This window comes from Diadema antillarum, unplaced genomic scaffold (assembly GCF_040938485.1).
Source record: "Diadema antillarum isolate AM-2024a unplaced genomic scaffold, OU_Dant_1.0 seq00000333_RagTag, whole genome shotgun sequence".
Lineage (NCBI taxonomy): Eukaryota > Metazoa > Echinodermata > Echinoidea > Diadematoida > Diadematidae > Diadema > Diadema antillarum.
In genome coordinates, this window is record NW_027271349.1 from 1,310,181 (window position 1) to 1,331,594 (window position 21,414).

General features: G+C 37.1%; 1 protein-coding gene across 1 annotated transcript in view; it reads right to left on the reverse strand.

Annotated features, from left to right (window-relative positions):
* LOC139730778 (dedicator of cytokinesis protein 9-like) overlaps positions 1 to 21,414 on the reverse strand; it is a 136,209-nt gene that overhangs the window by 105,578 nt on the left and 9,217 nt on the right. The window contains exons 2-5 of the mRNA XM_071641640.1: positions 15,726 to 15,842; positions 7,839 to 7,928; positions 7,152 to 7,234; positions 6,446 to 6,608 (exon numbers count right to left, since the gene is read on the reverse strand). Coding sequence (XP_071497741.1) covers positions 6,446 to 6,608; positions 7,152 to 7,234; positions 7,839 to 7,928; positions 15,726 to 15,842 — 453 coding nt within the window. The remainder of the gene's footprint in view (positions 1 to 6,445; positions 6,609 to 7,151; positions 7,235 to 7,838; positions 7,929 to 15,725; positions 15,843 to 21,414) is intronic.

Sequence of the window (21,414 nt, forward strand, 5' to 3'; positions counted from 1 at the left end):
GGGTGCCTACCGTTCCCCTGGGCAATTTAGGTTCTCTCATGCTCAGCTAGCTCTACCAAGGTCTTCTGCTTATTACTAATAAAGGGCTTGCTAGAGTTCAAGCATCAATAACATCTTGGGGGAACATAATAACAGAGCAAAACAAGTTCTCTTGCTCAAAATTTAGATGAATGTATTTAATGTCATTGCCCTCTTTATTGACAATTTAAGCATTCATGAACTGGGGAAAATCTAACAAATATATTCATGGCATGTGCTTTGGCCATCATAATCCTGAACATATCTTTATATGGTATATCATGACCAAATGTCTTCATGTTCTCAAGAACACGCACACACACAGATAAATAAATTGCATGTGTTGATGGTTTACCTGATGATATTACAATACAAAAGAATGTTCACCATATCTTAACTTTACTTTACATCATCATGTGCATCTACACACTGCAGCTTGCAAAAATGCAACATTTGTAACCAGGCCTGTTTGTAACCACATGTCATGACAGAAGGGATTGCATGAATGGATGGAGGCTGGATGGAGCTGGATGATGAACAGGAAGATTAGCAACAGAGGGAATTAAAGAAGTGAGTGAATTGAATAAAACTGAGTCACTAAACCTCTCTATACAATAATTCTCAGGTATGGATCCAAACTAACTTTACTTCCATTCACTGTTTAGTTCAGGATCACGGACTGGTAAATTAACAATTTCCTATCTTTACAACACAAGAATGGAATGAGTCATTTTACAAACTCTGAATTTAATATCAATTGCATCATCATGTATTAATATGCATTCACTGATTTCCATAATGCTTAGCAATGAGTATCAATTGAAATTCAGCATTGATGTATGTTAGCTTTGATAAAGACAAGACACGATCATTAGATGTAATCATGCCAACTCACAATCCACTCATAACAGGGGGGTGAGAAGCCCTGCTCATAACAAGCATTTTACAATCACAGCATTCTCTAATTTAAGAAATGCATCAGTATTTCAAACAACATGCCAAGAGTTGGTTCTCAACACAACACTATGCACTGAGTGAAGAACCCTAAAAGGCACTTTGAATAGGTTATTACATATGTAGAATCAATGGCATTGCTCTACCATCACTGACAGTGACTCCCTACAATGTACATGACTTCATGGTCAGTGTAAAGCAGCACACAAGAATGAAGGCATTTATTCGTCTATGCCTAGTAGACAACGAGTCTTCATCTCCTACATATAAACATCTTTCAATCTGTTGTCTAGAATCAACTCTAAGATACTCTTAAGATCTAAAACCGATTTGAGGATATTTGCCCTTTGAGACTTTCTTTAGATATGGAAATTAATGCAATAATTGCACAGCAGGATATTGTACAGCAAATGAAAGAACAGCAAGGAACAATTAAATGAGATATTCAATGACATCACACATCATAGTCACACAAGTTCAATGAAATTATTTTTCTTTCTCAAGAGGGATTACTTAAACTGTGAATGAAAATCCATTCAGCAGTTCCACGAAAGCTATAGTGTGAATGCCTAGATAACATTGATGCTTTGTGACATTTCTTTCCTTTCCTTTTCAAATCACCCATGGAACTATCTTTGACAGATTATGTCTTCAGGTTATAGATCTACACCCAAGGTATTCTTATCTTATCTCATTTTGTTTTTAATGAATACTGCCAAAGATCAGACTAAGAGATAGGAAGATTTCTTTTTTTCCACACAAAATCCATTGCAATTTGTCTAAAAGACATCAGATAATGTTGGATTGAATACAAAGAGCATGTTTTGCATGTACAAACAGGTAAACATACATACACCACATCTATAACAACAATCAAAACGGTGCTGCTTGTTCACTTTAATTCTAACTGCTGATAGATAGAAGTTGCATATTTTGAACAATTTGCTCATAATTTAATATACACTGTAAAAGTGGATTTTTTTTTTTGCATGAGTGATTTTTCTTGCATTTTTAATTCAGATTAAGATATCACCTACAGACAAGCAAAAATATTTGCATGCTTTTCTTTTTGTGTCAGTTTTTGTGGCGTGAAATGCGTAAAAATTTCAACACCACTAAAATTTCCATTTTTACAGTATGCTGTCCTACAAGTCCCATGCAGATGTCAGAGTGCAATGTACAGTCCCTCAGCATTCTAAAACACCATGCAATGGCATAATTATTAACATTATTATAATCTATCCCTCGCTCACTGTTACACTTATGCCACACTTAGTAACAAAACGACCTCAAACAAATGATGCCATTTTTGCTATCCTGTGGTACCCAATACATGCGGAAAATCAGCCATTTTATTCAATTATTACAAGTACTTTCTTTTCTTTTTTTTATGCACTGTACTGTGGGTCACCCCCAAATGGGTGAAAGCAATTTTGAGTGCTTGATGCAAATATTTTGCAGCACAAATGTACAAAAACTCTGTGAATTCCCCTGTGATTACGGTTCTAGGGTCTCCCAATCTAAAGGGGAATCAAATTCTCTTCATTCTCAAAAATACACTGTAGAATTTGAAGTGCCAATTTCTTCCATCGAATACAGTAATGTGTTAGTCAAAGAGTGTACACGCCCTTTGCATTTCTTTTAAAACCCCTGTAACTCTGACAAGCTTTCATGACATTATAATCAATGATATTGTATGACACGATCAGAAATTACCTACCACTTTTTGCACAGATTAAATGAGCGGGCCTAACTTTTTCCTTATCATTCCCTCATAACTAAATGATTATCAAAAAGTACTGGTATCATCATTATTTTTGAAATCAAGTTGAACATGTCACAGAGACTCCAACTCTCCCGTTTTCGACGGGAGATCTCCCGCCGAAAACCCATTTTTGCAAAATCTCCCGTTCTCCCGTTTGAGATTTAATTTCTCCCGCCCTGGCTCTGTGTCTCCCGTTGGAAAGGATTTCTTACTTATTGCTATTGTATGTTGAAAAAATAAGCCTTAGATAGCACCAGAGAGCATCTACAACCCTAGGAATTTCGCGCTTCGCACACATCAACTTGGAGTCTCCAGTTTGCTAGGGGTTTCAGGCGGGAGAATCTCCAGATCAGAAGGTGCTTTGGGTTGGAGTCTCTGATGTCATAACAATTGGCATGGGATCATAATCTGTCATTACTAAAATTTGGCTGTCATAATAGCAATGTTTAAAACCTTTACATCTTATGAACATGAGATGGTGCTACACTACACCATAAGCCAGGGTATGATGGTATCCTGGCTCACGGCATGTCAAATCAAATTTTTGCATTTGCTTGTGTCATATATTAACAGATTAACATACTGATTCCTGGGTCTACACTACATAATTCAATTCAATTAACATCATGCTGCAAGAGTAAACTTTTGTTGATTGCAGCACTTAAAGCTTACTTCGTGGCACTGTACTTTTGGTCAGCACAAGTATGTCTGCTTGCATAATGATATATGGTGTAGTGAATGCACACTGCTTTGTGAACTGTTATTTGCAATTATTATTTGTTTAGTTACTGAGCAAATAAAATTAATTTATAAAAGTAAACAAAGAGAAAAAGAAACCATACAGATGACACAATGCAATAATAACATGGTGAAGTATTAATATAAGTGCCCAAATGCTGCATGCTGCATGTGAAGAGTGCAAGTTTAGCGTGTTGCTGCTTCAAACTAAAATTGTTTGACTAACAGGTGTGGGTGGCCAATGAGGGCCCCCTGCCCTGCACATCATACCTTGGAAAAGGGAAAACTAACAGCTGGCATCAGAGATGAATTATCATTGACCTGCTTCGGAGGGTAGACGGCTGAATTCTTGAAGGAAAAATGATTCATAGTCATGATATTCCATAAATCCAACCTGCATCAGGCTTCCTACTTAGTGCTCAATATTTATATTAGATACATGTAGGTCTTCAAAGCATGAGTTTCTTTAATTTTAGAAACATTGTGTAAGGGAGGAAGGCCCAGAATATATCTTAATAATTAGTGTTCTAGTTTGTTTTGGATGACGACAAAACTCCCAAATCGTGTTTGTTATTATTTATGAAACACATTTCTAGTCATGCAAATAATTATGGACTGTTCTGACATTTCTAGCTATTACCCTCCATCAACATTGCACAAAACAGCCGTGTCACCAGGTCTTTATTTTCTAATTAAAAAATGCAGCTCTCAAAACACTTTCACGAAAGAGTAGGCCTATGTTCCAACATACACTATATTCACTGTATACACACACACTCTGGTCATTTTATTTGGTTTGTCATGAAAGTGAATACCAGCTCAAGCTATGCTCTGCCTTTCAATATGTGCTGTACAAGTCAAACACATTTTGCCATCAAAGGCAAATTCTGAATCAAGCCAAACTTGATATTTTGGAAACTAGCCATGACTGGGCTCATATAATTTGAGAACTGAGGAATGAGGAAATATAACCACATTTTGTTTTCAGATACTCTGAAACAGCTCAAATAGTTCAAGACATGTTTCTAAACATGTTAACAAATTATGTTGGCTCCTCTATGAAACTGCTCTTTACTCAAGTACTGCAGTATGCCGCACAGACTCCACACTAACTATAGATCATCCTGGTACAACTCTCAGTATCTACTCCGCCATCTGCACGAATTGTCAAGTACATGTAGCTTCAATTTTACTTGTCATGGAAATATCATACCTAGCACAGAATCAAATAGCCAATGTCTGAACACATCACTGTTGTCACACTGATTCTGATGTGTTCAAGATAACTGTCAAAAGTGAAGATTGATTTCTTGACCTGGACTATACAGTTTTACAGTTTGAGAAGGCACTCTGGAGTGCAGGATAAAATTGGCTGTGCATACATTGACATTAAGGCACAGACGAGGTGCCAGCTTGAAGCCTGCCTTAAGATTACTAGTCTGTTTACCTCAACACTGCCTAACCTTCCCCCCCCCCCCACCATATTGCCTATTATACAATAATCTTAAAGTGCAATAACCTCCAGCAATTGGCTTGTTGATTAAAAAAATCATATTTCAGACTAATTGACATGGAAGGACATGTCTACACTGTACATGGCCATTGCCTCACTCCCTTTACCCCTACACTGCCATGGGCAGAGAGGGTGCTAAGACTGAAACACATGACAATGTACCAGATACTCAAAGTTAATATGAAAGGTACGTTGTACTTCATGTAAATGATGGACTAATATCCTGGAACATAATCTCCATCAAATTGGTGGTTTTCAATGTGACCACGCATCAAAGAAGTAAAGTGGAATGTAGTGTGGTTTTTAAATCAATTGAGGCTCTGGTTTACATACAGGGGCTTACAAAGTGGTAGAAAAGAACACACACATTATTAGTAAAGGGTCAGGAATAGCAAGCTGAGCACAATGTAGAAAACAAAAACAGACATACAGACAGTGTTAGAAGAATGAGGACACACACAGAAAGACAAACGACTAGGTCATTATATAAAACGCATTTTGCAAGCGAGTGTGAGGACTGCTCAATGTGGTGTATCAAGCAATGCTGCAAAATTCATACACAATGACAATATGAAGTAGTAGTATCCCGAGAGACTCTATCACTTTCATCATAGCCACACCACTGCAGAGGGAAGGGGTGGAGTGATCACTCACAGGGGGAAAAAAATGCAGGGTTACTTGCACTTTTTGCCTTCAAACATACACATTTGTTGGTCAAGTGGTGTGGATAATTCAGCAGGGTAAGCCCAAGTCTGAAGTTACTCAAAATTAGTGTTTCAGCCACTTTGCATTGGAAGTTTTCATAATTCATGTGAAAGCAAACTCAGTGAAGATTACAATAAAGGCAATTGTTGAAACAAATTTGTCACATTGTCTGTTTTGTGTGTTTGCGTTTTTATCCATATGGAAATAAATGTTAATAAGGGCTGGTGTTATTCTAGGTATCATATATTTTGCTTGAAAACTCTTAACTGCTTGTACCCACATGCTTTCTTGATTATGAATCTGCGCTCAATTTTCAAGCACTGCACCAGTTTAATGCCCAACATATTGACCTCTATAAAAAAAAAAAATGACCATCATCTTTTTCCAATATGTGTATACGAACAAAAGCAGTGGATTATTGCATACAAAAACTTATACACTTCTTAAACCTATTGGTAATCTTCTGCATTTCATAAATTATATGTGGACAGATAATACATGAAATATTTATACACCTTTCTGGCCATGCAGCACTTTGCATTTCCACACTCAAAGTGTATGTCTACTAGCTATGGAAATGGCTCAGACATTTGGTATTTTCTGACAAAACATTTGCAACACAAACTTTGAGTCTTGTGTGCCAATACAGTTCAATGTCAGTCTACAACAGTTTACTTACAATTGAGTGGAAAACTTGTAAGGATATAAAGCACATTAGGGGGCAAACAGTCAGGGGCCATCTCCAAACTTACCCTCATAAACTGGATGTCTCCCTTGCTACCAAAGGGAGTCTTGTAGAGGTATCCCTGCTTGAAGATACTCCCTGAAGGAGACAGTAGGGAATCATCTTCTTTGTTTTCATCTGTTTCATCCACCTCATAGTCATGCTTCACAAGCTTGTCTGGAATGCGATAGCTGTTGGCATAGATTGAAGATTGACAATGTGAACACTTGAATACAGATAACTGTCTTGGTTTACCTTAAAATACTCTACATTACCATTTTAGAAAGGAATGCTCGAGTTACCAGTTGACGTGATATGTCATACATATAAAACATACACACATAGTTCTCGTATGTAGCCCTGCATTTTTGAAAATTCCAGAAAAATTTGAGTACATGTACGTACCACAAATGATTAGCATTCATAATCATCTCGGTTTGATTCCAACATTTATCTGTGGCCATTTTCGTGGCATAACATGTTTGCAAATCACCACTGGCATTCAATACATATAGTGCACACAAGAACTTTCTAGTGCATTTTAATTTTGCAAATCTTGGCTCCTCACAAAATTTGCAAAATTTCATGCACAGGAACATTTCTGGTTTTACAGCACTTACATCAGCCTTCTCCTTTTCACATGCATTCAATACAATACCAGTCACTCCTACAGGCCACCCTATAAGCTATTATGTTAAAATGACCAAGATGATGAGAGGAAGGACAAGGCTTACTTGGGAAGGTCATGGTAGCTCCCAGCGTAAGCTGCATACTTGTTGTTGACAACTCTCCACTCCTTAGTGTAGCTGTTTATACACTGGATGGGAGAGAAAGTCACATTTCATTAAATGTATGCAATGTCATCCTCCTGCTCAGAGAGAATATGACAATCAACTCAGATTACAAAATATGATACAAATAATAGTTGTCTGAAGAGACATTTCAGAGCTTATCACATCCTACTGAAATAGTTGGCATGTATAAGATGGAACTCTCTTATAAGAAAAATAACTTAATATAATTCATATCTCCAGCATCAAAAGGACATGAATACAGAAAAACATGGATATAGGGCTATAATCCTTTCATTTTGATGTTGTATATATTTCACATTTCTGATGACATTGTACGTTTTTTTTCTTTCTTACATTGATGTATTTAACTCATCTCTTTGGAAAAAAAAAATGCTCATCACTGCCATTATTCCAATTTTCTCATCACCACTTTCCTTTTTAAAAAATTTGTACTAATGTGCATTCACATAAATCTCCATAAATGATGTAATTAATTGTAAATAAGTGGTCCTACTGCACAAGTCTCATTCATATTCTTCTCACTCTCCCTGTAAAGAAGCAAGAACACATAACTCCAATGTTCATTTCATATTAGAGGATGATCTAGAAGGAGTTTTCATTGCTTACCTCCTTGACAAAAACAGAAGTAGCTTCCTGCAGGGCGGAGTCTGGTACTGTAGAGCAGGTGGTTCTTAGTGAGCGGGGGATGGAAGATTCCTGTCATGGGGCAAGAGTGTACAAATTTTTTGTCAAATGAATTACACACAGATAAATAACACTAATCCTACATACACAGACATGCACCATTTATAACCCCCCCAAAAAAAACAAAAAAACAAAAAACAAAAAACAAAAAACAAACCCAAACAAACAAAAACAAAACAAAACAAAACAAAAACAAAAACAAAAACAAAAACAAAAACAAAAACAAAACAAAACTGATGAAAGTAATACTTTGTGCATTATGGAAGAAAATTTTGTTGCAACAATTGGTGCAACAGTGCAAAAATATCACAACATTGGTGCTCATCACACACTACACCAGTGATCTCAGTTTCACAACGCCACCAAACTACATAGCTGTATGCCTTACACATGCTCAGAAGACATAAAATATTAAAGTCATCATTGGTTGAGTTTGTTTATTAAAATGATATTGAAGTATTATCATCATTATTGTTATTACGGTAAAAAAAAAAGTCATATCAGGGCTGGATTGGCATTGAGATCACTGCAAAGATTTGATTGCCATGATGGCATTGTGTAACTGTAAATCTTACACACACGAGATGACAAGTACACAACGCCATGACCCAGGGTATGATATGTACCTTGGGGTACAGCATGGCGCATCATAATATGAACTAATCACATGAACAATTCATGTTCTAATCCTGGTAACTAATATGACTGATGATTTCTCTCAATGATTATCTAACTCTTGATGAAGAATGATTCTGCATTCCATCACTGTGTGCACAGTCAGAACTTATTCTTCTCTCTCAATACAATCCATGGCCAGAAATGTCACTGAATCTTATCTACAAAGAAAGAGAGATGCAATACCAAAATATATCGAATCTATCACCTGGAAGAAAACCAATTATGAGAAACATCGACAGTAGAGTTCAATATAGTTTGTCTCATACAAGTCCTTTGGCAGTGAGTCTAGTGTACATTAAACGCTTGTAGGATATAGCAACATTTAATATCTAACACAACTGTGTTTTGTTGAACTCGAATAATTCTCTGAATTATATGCCATCAGAAACACATATTTACAGGCTGAAATAAAGTACATAGTTCAGTTAAGTGTAATCACCTTTAGCACAGAGCAAAGGAGATATCTGAAATCAAGACTACTACCAACTGCTTGCGTCTTTGGGGAAATTGAGACAGGAGCTTCTCATATCCCACAATACATCAGACTGAGACGGTGAATTGGATTGGATAGCAACCAATATCTTCTGCTTCCAAGTAGACTGGTCTGAGATGCATAGCAAATATTCACCAATTCTTACAGGGAGGGTACTATTTATTTGATTGTTGGCAAAAATTTGGTGATAAATGGCACACTTTGTAAATTTGTGATATCCAGCACTTGGTCAGTGATACTGGATAGTGAAAGGAATAAATGAGATGGAAATACCATAATCATATTGAACCTTTAAAGCATTCCTCTATGGGGACAGGGGTAGGCATTTACATGATATGACATTACAATTCTGTGGATTGGTTACACTTGTACACCTACATACAAGAAAAGACTGAGAAGCTATGTGATATCAATCTCTTGTGAAGTCAAAGTCTAGATGGCATCTTCTTGTCTTGGTATTGATGATCAAATTTACTACACTGCAAAAAGTCCGGTGTTAAATAGTGAACACCGAGCTGGTGTTAAATTTTCGGTGCTCATTTATGGTGTTAAATTAACACCCCCGGGTGTCATTTCCAAATTTTAAACTGTTTTTTTGAAGAGTTTCTTAGTAACTGCACTTCTTGTCGATTTTTAATTTAAACAAGACGATCAAGAATTTTGCATTAAAATACTAGATTTTTGAAAATATGTGAAAATAAATTTACACCAAAGTAACACCAGCTGGTGTGGTCCTTTATTGAAGCTGGACGGGTGTTAAACCATTGATATTAACACCAACAAATATCAAATCAACACCATGTGGTGTCATTTTTGAATTGACACCAGTACAGTGTCAAAATAACACCAGGTACGGTGTCAAATTAACACCACGAAGTGTCAGGTGAACACTTTTCAACACCATCACAGTGCATTTTCAACACCTGTGGGTGTGGTCCTTTATTGAAGTTTGATCGGTGTTAGATTCAACACCCGTGGTGTTAAATCTAACACCGATGTTTTTACAGTGTAATCTTTGAGATTTTTACAAAAAACTTCAGAAGTCATTTCTTAAAAATACATTTTTGGTGAAACCATAAAATAAATGAATGCTAAAAAAACAACAAACAATGAAGAATTGTAAGAAAAATCAATATAGAAATAACTGCTATTCTACTTCCTATATTAGTAGTTTTTTTTTTTCTTATTGCCTGCCTACAATAATAGACACATAAAAACATTAACATGCAAAATTTTATGAACTACCAGACATGCAACTCTATAGAAATACAGCCTGAAAGTCAGGCCACACATGGCTGAACCTGCACTTATCGTACATAGCTTTAGTGTGTCTGACTGCATTGAATTTTCAGCATGTAATTAATGAGACAAAGGACGCCTGCAGTGCCCTGATCAGACTTGCTAAAGACTCTCTGGGTTTGGGATCACATTTATTATCCATGCAGGTCATTATCTTTGAATTATTCTCATTAGCTAGTGTTAGCTTCACTGTGGCCTTGTCGGTATAAGTTGAATCACAGTCGATACACAAATCCACATTCCTCCCTGTCTGAATACATTGACAGATCACTCCACTTCCGACATCCTCACACCAAACAATGTGTGCATTCATACTTATCATGTATTGCCACTGCAATTCAACCACAGTCAATAGTTTTAATGATATCTTGCAATATTTCTTGGATTTATGCCTGCATACCAAGTTTTGAGATCACGCACCTCATGAACAAGCCCCGCCCTCATTCAAGTTGTGTATATCATAGAGCTCTATTATTGCTGAAAGAGAGCTAAAACTGCACTCTTCTATACACGTGTATATGCACATGTAATATTTCACTAAATATTATTCTGACACTCTGCAAACATTTTGTAGGAAGTACAGTGTACAAGTACATACAGCTACATGTATCACGAACTCTAAAATGCAAGTGACCTATCACACTGGCACGCCTGCACAACAGCAATGCTGTACACACACATACACACAAATACACATTCAAAGAAAAAAAAAAAATTATTCAGTCTGGGCTGCGGGTATGAGATAAACCATGGTAGATATTTCATGCTAAATTGGATTATCATTACAGAGGATGTTGGTAGGGGTGCGTTCAGTCTCAATATTAAAATTTGCTATCCATAGGGTGTTACAACTAGCATGAAAAAACTGAGCACTGAGAACTGCAAGAGATTCATAACACATTGTACAGTGCTACCTTTATGGTTGACTGTCTCATGATATCATGCAGAGTACACCATAGTTTCATGTCTTGCCACAAAACTGAGCCATAAGCAAGTTGTATCACATACAATTACTAAAGAGGTCATGAAAGTTTGAAGATATTTCAAAAGGAAAAGATTTTTTAAAAGTTGACTTTTGTCTGTATCCACATTGTTTAAATGACATTATGCTTTGATATTAGTCAATACTTTACTATTTCCTTAAAAGTTCGTTAACATTTCAGTATGCTACCTCAGTGGCAAGTTCTTGTTGCATTTATGCTCATTAAAGAGTAAACAAATTCTCAAAATATTTTTGGTAGCACATAAAGCATATATCCTACTTGCTCATACTTTATGAATGTTCTTGTGAGCAGACACTTAAAACAAGCACACTGAGGAACACTTATAATTGGGAAGGCTGTGAATAAGGTCTTTGTCCCAAATGAATAGATTGTCCTGATAAGGTCAAAGGTCAAGTCCTTCAGGAACCCTGCTGAAGGAATTCTCATTGTCATCATCAAACTGGCATCTCTTAATTCATCTGTATATTAAGGGTGGATAAAAATCAGGTGGAACTTGATAAAGTTCATAAATCTGCACAAAAATCAGACAGAAAATCTTCATCTTCTAAAATGTATTTCTGGTTTAAGAGTCAGTATTGTGAGTAATACGTTATGTTTGGGGTTTTGTTGATTTTCAATAGTGAGGCTTTTCAACATTCTGCAACAAACAAACAGGCTTATATGTAACATTTCATGTATCATCACACACTACAGTGCAATATCCTCATGTCATTCAGAGGATGAGATTCTTGAAGTATACATAGGCCTATGTATACAAACATAAAGTACAAATCATGAAGGGTTAGAGTGAATTCTGGATCGATTATGACTGGCCCTTTCACTTTAACCCTGATGTGCTCATCATTGCTAGCCTCAACTCCCCTCAAACACGCCTCATCCTCCAGGCATCCCAGAATCTTATTTCCTACCCATTTATGCATCCACCCATCCATTCATAATGTCCATCACAGTGTTGAACACACAAACCCGGGTATGGTGCATCCATCATATATCTACAGTGCATTCTGAACTCTGCCAATTTCCCCCTGCAGATCACTGGTTAAATGTGTACGAACAGTCATAAGACAGAACCACTGAAGGTTGAGGAATGGTAATACTGTAATAGAAGCAGCTTTTGCTCTCATCACATCACTTGGATTTATCTGAACTGACTTTACAGAGAATCTTAACTCCTTGGGTGCATACTTTAATGTAAATTCCTTCTTGAAATTAAACAAAATGGCAGATAAGTGTCATGCAGATTAGATGAAGTGATGACGTCACTGCCTCATACAAACTTGTAATTCCCTTGCTGAGTGCACATAAATCTTCATTGAATAACCACGTCTGAAATCATATCATAATCATCAATATAAATATCTTGCATGTTTGTATTCAATTATTGTACCACTGTCATTTTAACACGGAAATGATGACAGTTACAAATTTTTGTGTTTTAATTGACGAATTACACTTATATTTAATACCAAAATTCATTATTATTGGACACTTTTACGGACAAAACCATCAGCATTGTCAGGTGACATGGTCATCTAATTTTCATACAATTTGTATGAGGAAAGGACTGATATTGTCATATTTCTTTAAACAGGTCAACACTGAAAAAAAAATAGCTTTCTTTTCTACACCTGACTTTGAAAAAGTTTCTACCAAGTTGTTTGTTTGATTTCATTCTGTTTAGGAAGTAAATTTGACCTTTCAAATTATTAGCCTCGTTCATTAGCCTTTAGTCATTCACACAATTACCATTACAAGTGAACTACTATAGACTTCTAATGTGATTTTTGAATTGTGATCTTGCAAAGAAATTCTTCTCTATGGTTTTTAAAATGTTCCAACTTGATTAGCTTCAAATTCTCTTGATATCACAGTCCTTTATCTTATACCTCCACATCATGTGAAAACATTTTTAAACATGACTTTCAAAGATTTGAAGTATTTTGCCACACCAGATGCATACAATAAATGAGGATTATCATGCACATGACCAAGGCATCAATTCAGTCTAATGCTTAAAATGTCAATTTGTGTTCCAGATTGCATAGATATTATCTTTTGCTGTTTCAGTATATCAGAATAAATGTCACTCTCGTCTTCTGGGTGCACTGTTGTTTGATTAACAGAGGAAAATCATCCAACATAAATTAGTTTATGGCACTGTAACAGATATAAGGTGCTATACAAATGCTGTGGATCATCATCATCATCATCATCATCATCATCATTATCTTCATCATCATCACTGAAGTGTAAATAACATTAATCTATTTGCTTTTCAATGTTCTTGGACATGGTATGGGGGCTGTTTTCCTATCTTCTTACTCTAGGACATGGCAGACAGGTAGCACCTGCCCGGTTGGAATAGGAGACAACAAGCAGACAAAATTGATTACAACACACAGTCCTGATGAATCACATTGTCAGGTGAACCATGGAGAAATATCAGGAATCTGACTCTATCTCATTCATCCCCTCACCTTTGGAATGACACTGACATTTCACTGGACATGTTTTCAGGTTAATACTGGCGATGGGTGGCCTAGTTCTCTGGACAGGGAGGAAATGATTCCTTTCTAGCACACAGCACAGAAAAGAGTAGGGAACCTACAATTCACACACAATATGGCCCAAACATATTGAATATCTACACGTGTAGGATTCACAAGACTTACATGTATTGATGTAGATGGAACACACAATGTATCTACAAATCTACAATCTGCAAGTTTCAGGTATCAATAGTGTATGGACTAATAATGTGTATTATGAATTTTGAATAATATGATGCATCCTGAATGATATGACTAATCCTGAATTACAGTTCTTGTGGATCCAAATCACTGCATCATCACTTTTTTAAGAGTCAAAATGACATTAAATTATATTAATTGGAAAGTTGAATAAAAAGACCTGCACTTCATAACATAACCTGCACATCATAACTTCCTATCCACAATAAAAGAAGTAAACAATATCAAAAAAAAGTAATCCCCCTTGTTTATTTACAGTGCAAAAATTTCTTTAGACACAGATCTACAATAACTGCTGAACACACCCAGTTGCAGCCAGACATCAGGCAAGCTTACACCATCAACATCGTATCCCTTCAGTCTGCAAACAGAATGAGTCAAGTTGAACAAGGCTGACTGGAAGCTGTTTGCTAGGGTCTTAGCTTAAAAAGAGAGCTGTCTTTCTTCCCTACCTCAAGTAAGTCAGGGACCTGGTATAACAAGGGAGCTGTCTTTTCTTCCAACCTCAACTTAGCCAGGGCCATGGTTTTACAGGTGTTTTCTGACAGCTGTACCTTTTGACATGTCAGGCAGGGACACTATAGCACTGGGGCTGTTTGCAGTCCCTATCTCAACTCAGCCAATTCTAAAGCTAAGCCAGCTAGTACCTGAGGTTTTAACCCAGCTCTGACCACAGCTTTTGCACTGATGAATGGAATTTTCTTTCCTGGAGATCAGTGTTGATACCCCCCTCCGATATTCACAGAAGGCTCTTGCAAATCATTACCCTCTTTATCATCTTTTCATATGAACTCTATCACATTTGGGTCACTTCTAGACCCACTATCTACAGGAAGATATCATTAGTTTACTCCTAGACCCACTGTCTACAGGAACCCATCATGTTTGGTTCACTCCTGAAGACCCAGATATCTTTTCCAGTAACTTTGGGAATGATGTGTGACACATTGTGGGAGCCGAGCACCTTTGAATGTTTCCTACAGACATATGGTGCTATGTACAGTTGTATATATGCTGTTTCATCAACATCATCATCATCATCATCATCATCATCGTCGTCGTCGTCATCATCATCATCATCATCATCGTCATCATCATCATCGTCGTCGCCATCATCATCATCGTCATCATCATCATCATCATCGTCATCATCATCATCGTCATCGTCATTATCATCGTCATCATCATCATCATCATCATCATCATCATCATCACCATAGAACCACTGCCAATAGAAACCAATCACATTTGGTTCACTCCCAGATCCAGGGTGTCTCTAAAAACTCGTCACGTTGGTTCACTTCAAGGCCTCAAGAGTATCTGTATACATGTACTACACTACATGTGCTACAAAGTATTCCTATTTTTGGCTTTGGCTAAAATCTCGGATTTTGTTATCACTTCAAACATACATGTAGGCTATGACAGACAAAAGAAGGAGGTTCAACAAATGGACACTGTTCCTCTCACCCTCCTGTGTATGTAATGACATTATTGATACTGTAACCCACACCTCAGTCACTTCATCACACCCAAAACCTCACTCTCCTATCAGCACAGACCACAGGCACCACAGGTTACTCACTGTTACATCGTCAAGGGGAAAGAGGAGCATCAGTCGAAGTGGGTCATTGCTGAGCTGTGAGCGTTTCTGTGTCAGGAAGTTTTCATAAGCCACAGGCTCAATGATTTCTAGCTTCTCCTGTGATAGGGTGAGAGAAAAGAAATACAAAGTCAAAATTGTGGGGATGAAAACATGATCATGTTATCTGGGAAACACATGGAATATTTATAAAGCAATATAAACTGTATTTCCTTCCTGAAACTTGGTCAAAAGAAAATCAAATGGACTGTCAGATTTCATGTTAACCAACCTAAAGGCTCCTCAAACCGTTGAGGACAAGTCCCCGAGAATACTCGGGCAGGTGTCTATGGGAAATATGTGTTATAGCAAAATCAGTCCACCCTCTCTTCAACTGAATACACTCAGACTTTTCATGTACATCTACAGCAGTACCAGGATGGACAAAATATATAGAGAGTAAAAAGTTGTACAAACATAACAAGATGGCAGTATCATCATCCTCCCACTTTCAATGTCATGATTTCCACACCAACCACAGAACTACAACTGTATTCACACGTGAGGCAAGCTAGAATACACTTTCTTCATTATCAATGACCATTATCAGTGTATCTAGAGAACAGACTGCTGGTTCCAATTTTTCTCATACATTTGATGTCTTAAATGGAGAAAAAAAATCAGATAATGAAATCTTGCAATCTCCATGAATTATCCTGGGCAAATGGCTTTTAATTCTTATCATTCTGTCTCCCTCATATGCTAGTCAGTTTGATAACCTATTTTTCCATGTACTACAAGACACATCAAATCTTTTCTTTCTCTTTCATGTCCTTCAACAACCACGAAGAGAAAGGCAGACAGGGTCATGGAACATTTCATCTATCTTTCTGCATCATTCATGATCTGTGCTACTATGTAACTATACAATATTCATTCACCACCAACATCATGCTAGGATGCTGCTGAAGAGCATTGCACATTATTTTGCATCCCAAGGATGTACCAAGATAGTGTACCAGGATACTGTGATATACAACGTACCTCCATCTCATTGCTAGGGTTAGCAGTGAGCTGAACAGTGTGATTGTTCACTATCCCACCACTGCTTTGTTTGACGTTCTATAAACCCAACTCCTTGCCCTATTTCTGCCATATTACACAGGATGACATCATAAAGAACCCCAACTGTTCAGCTTCTCTTTGTCAAATATTCTATTCTGATTCACATGTCATCTTGCCCTTGTGCCTGTCAAATAAGTGGTGACATTTCATAAAATCTTCCAAAAACGATGGTTTAATATGATATCAAGATGCAAATGGTTTCATTTCATACTTAGTGTAACATGTTCCAGATTTTTTTTTTTTTTTGTATGAGTGTATGTATTTCCATTTTTGTTTTTGTTTGTTATCACTTATGTAACACATTTATCTTGCAAATTTGAGGTTCCTGAGAATTGATGAATAGAAGCAATAATCTTTTAAAAAAAGTGTGTGTGTGTGTGTGTGTGTGTGCTGTGCATACATTACATAATGTGTGTTAAGATAGATCTACAATATCATGACAGTAAAGGAGAGAGACGGGGAGAGATGAATCATATCAGTTAAGGGATTTTTGTCTTTCCCTGTCAGACGATGTCAAGGAGTAGGAAGAATTAATTACCACCTCCAAGTGAATGGATCCTGCCTGATCCAGGCAACCTCAATCACATTTAGTTTTTCTCTCATTCAGGTCACCTTTGGGGTAAGTGAAAGAGATGGATAAGGGTAGGTGGGTCAAATATTACTTTAGGAGGTGGAAACTTACAGTAAAAGTAGTTAAGAGGCATAAAATGTCACTACTGGACAGCATACAGTCCTTCATGAGATGTGTACTGTGCGCTTGTCACTGTCAAACTATAAGGAGTTACCCTGGAAGAGGTTTTTTTTTTTTTTGGGGGGGGGGGGGCACAGTTTTATCAGAGTGCCAATGGAAGTTCATCGGTGAAGGATTTCTCACCACAGACATTGAGCAGGTGCATGCAGACACACCACCAAAGTTTCCTGGTCTGTTCCTTACCTTATGTATGTAGTTTTTTGTAAGAAAGAAAAATGACCAATGTGCTATTGTCAAACCATAATGTCAAAATTTGAAGGGAGTTCTTTATAAGCTTAATATCATCTTTCACAGAAACATAGAAGCATAAATTTAAGAATCTGCAAATATCTTTTTGAGCCACTTGGCACACAAAAAAAAAAGAATTAATGCCTGAAAATGATCACATTTACATTACTTGAAACTCAACCTTCCATATGATTCTAACCAGCCCTGTCACATAACATTTTTAAACAATCAAGAATATACAACCTCTTTCCTTGCCACTGAATGATACAGGATACCCTCATCATAAGGAAGTCACAGGAACATTTACTCACAGTAGAGTCAAAAACTTGTAATGTGGGAATAATCATTTCATTACAACCATTGCCCATCTATTTCTATCCTTGATTACAACCTCCTTACAAATGGATATTTCTTAATAAGGTTGTGTCTGAAAATGATATTTTTGTTCCAAGAAAATGCCTATTTACTTCTTTCCAGCCAACAATGAATTTGCAATAAGACAAAAGGGAAAAAGACAAAAAAGAGTGGGTGTGTCTGGAGGTATGCACTCCCCTGCTTCAATGGAATCAGTACTAAGGTTTGTTATTGAAATCAAATGTTTGGAGACATGTAGCAGGTTTTCATTCCATTAATAGACAGACTCAAGAGCATGATTAATGTCTTTACTTGCCAAAACCCAATTTGGCACTCATGACTAATGGTGACCCTGTTCACATAGCACAGATAATAAGGTGAAAGGATGTCAACATAAGGTAGTGAAGGGAGACCTTGGTATGATAGTCTATTAGCGAGGCATTGGCACAACCCACTCAGTTACTTGGCATCAATGATGACAAACTCACCTGATGTCACACCAGACTAACATCTCCAACAAAGCTGCAGCTATTTTTGTTTATCAGTATGAGTTATTTAAAACAGTTTATGACAAATGGTTTTTAATATAACATTTTGCTAAATGAACAGTCAATTATGTCTGTAGTGACAGGACATATTCACATGACTGTTAAATGAGAGCACAAGAAATGCAATGTTAGTGGCCCTATACAAAACAATCCAATGGCTTCAGAGGAAAAAAGTGTCAGCTCAATCCCTCAATCTCAATCTTATGTGAGACATGCATACAGTTGTACATATGGATTCTCATTTAACTCTTGTCACCCAAAACCACCCCTTCCCCATCATGCCAAGTAATATCATCTACATGACTGTATCCTTCAAGGGTTCCAATCCAACTCATCTTTTTTACTTTTTCCCATCTCATATAGCTTCTTACCACTGTCTCCCAACCAATCTCATCTACATAGATGTATAACTACCCTATTGTCTCTCCGCCCATCTCATCTAACTCCTCAGTGTTCATTCCCCAGCAATCATTAGAAGAGTACCCTCTTAGAACTGTATCCAAAATGCCTTTTTCTTGGAGGGGAGTCTTACGTATTCTTTTGATTGCAACAGCAGCAGATAAAGGTAGACAGACTCCAGACTCTGTGAACTTTACATTTTTACTTGATAGAAAGACACCACAGCTCTGATCTCTTCTCCTGCTTTGCTGCACTACCTGTGTGCAGTAACAATTACAAGCAAACAGCCGCTGGATTCATTAGTCTGGTACAGTATTCATTCCAGGAGCTCACTGAGAGAAAATGCCAGTATATTTCATGCAGGAAGCAGAAAGGAAGATACTTGGTCAAAGAGAGAGAGGAATACACACACACACACACACACACACACACAGTACAAACACACACATTCATACATACATATACACACACACACAAATACACAGAATTATTGATTTAACTTTCTCAAAACCTCAAGACCTGGCAAATGTAATGACGAAATTACACTCAGAATAAGGCATGTTGCGCACATATAGACAAATTTTGATATGTTCGGTGCTTCGTAATTCATCCAGTGAACACTGGGATTGATTTCACACATTATTTTGTTTGTCTTTACCAGCTGCTTCCTTCAATAGTCCCAGATATTGTCATTCATTTTGCCCTATGTCATACTAGTAATATTATTTCAAACACTTTATAGATGGACAACATTTTGCCACTACTATAAAATGTTTTTATGTCTTTTAAACGTTCCATTTTTCAAGAAAAAAAAAATGATTCAGCTTGACAAGATTTGATGAAAAGATGAATGTGATTAAAATGCTGCTGACAGAAGAACATGTTTTCAGACCACATCAATCCTGAACAGGCCTTGAGGAGTTTAAGTTGTGACAGGTAAACCATGTCTTTTCATCAATGTAGGCCTACTATACTACCTGTAGACACATTCTGAAGGTTACAGCATTTAATCCTTGTTACTTACAGAACTGCATCCACTTACATCCTTTCCTATTCTCAGTGATACAGACAGAAGGTTGTACTGAATCATCTTGTCCCAAATTAGATGAATGCACTGCATGTTAAATTACTGAATCACTCACTACAAATAGTTGGGTGCATGTCACATATAATAGTACCCACAGCAGCAGGTTACACTGGGGAGTTAAAGGAGCAAAAACAAATCCCAACACTCCTTAGGTTGCTACAATCAGATAGCTTGAAAACTTTCTTGATGGCAATTTCCCTGATGCAAAAAGGACATTAACAAATTATGCATAGCTTGAGTCATCTATTTAAGAAGAGAAATGAAAATCTGCAGGGAGCCAATATTCCTCCCCCAATAGCTCCCCTGATGCTTTAATCCAATTGGAGTACTCATCATGATAATCCCCCTAATGTGACGTAATCCCTCCCTAAACAGAAGCTAAGATAATGTGTGTTCTACTCTACCTTCTGTTTTACAGGATACATTTCTCTCACAAGTCACAGAACCACATGGTACTAAATACTTTCTGCAGGCTTGTCACATGAGCTAAGCTCAATATTAGCCTTGGTTCAATGTGCCCTTTTAGAACTAGCTGAATATCTCTTGGGGTATGGAATAAAAATAAAACACAAACAACTCAAACATTAAATCTCTTAACCATGAAAGCATTGACAGATCAGAGAGAGAGAGAGAGAGAGAGAAAAGATAATGATCAAGGCACAATTTTTTTACCTTCACATAATATGAGAATGTGTTATCAATTTGCAATTTATCAAACAAGCCAACTTCTCCAATGTTAGATTGAGGTGTGCTTGTTGGACTTGATCACACACAGTTAACCCTAAACACACATCGTGGGCATCGATCAGCCGAGTGTGTGTGTGCCTGAACCTCTCCTACAAACTTTCAAAATGACATTCTACGAAACTCCTCATACATAAATCAGACAAGTAATCTCATGTGACTATGGATTTGTCACAGCCTTGAAATGTGCTGGTGAACCATGTTCAAACAAGAGGGGTTGGGTAGAGAGCCTGTACGGTGAAGATTTGGGGTTGCATGGGTGGGGATGGGCTTTTTACAAGTGTGTACATGGGGGGGGGGGGGGGGAGGGAGAAAGGTATCAAGTAGCAATTACATATTTGAAGAAATTATAGTGGGGAGAAATTTGAGGATAGAGTCTGGATGGTACTGCATGGATTAAGTCTCTATGATATGCAATAATTTCAAAATGTATGAATGCTGCAGCTATAGAAATGC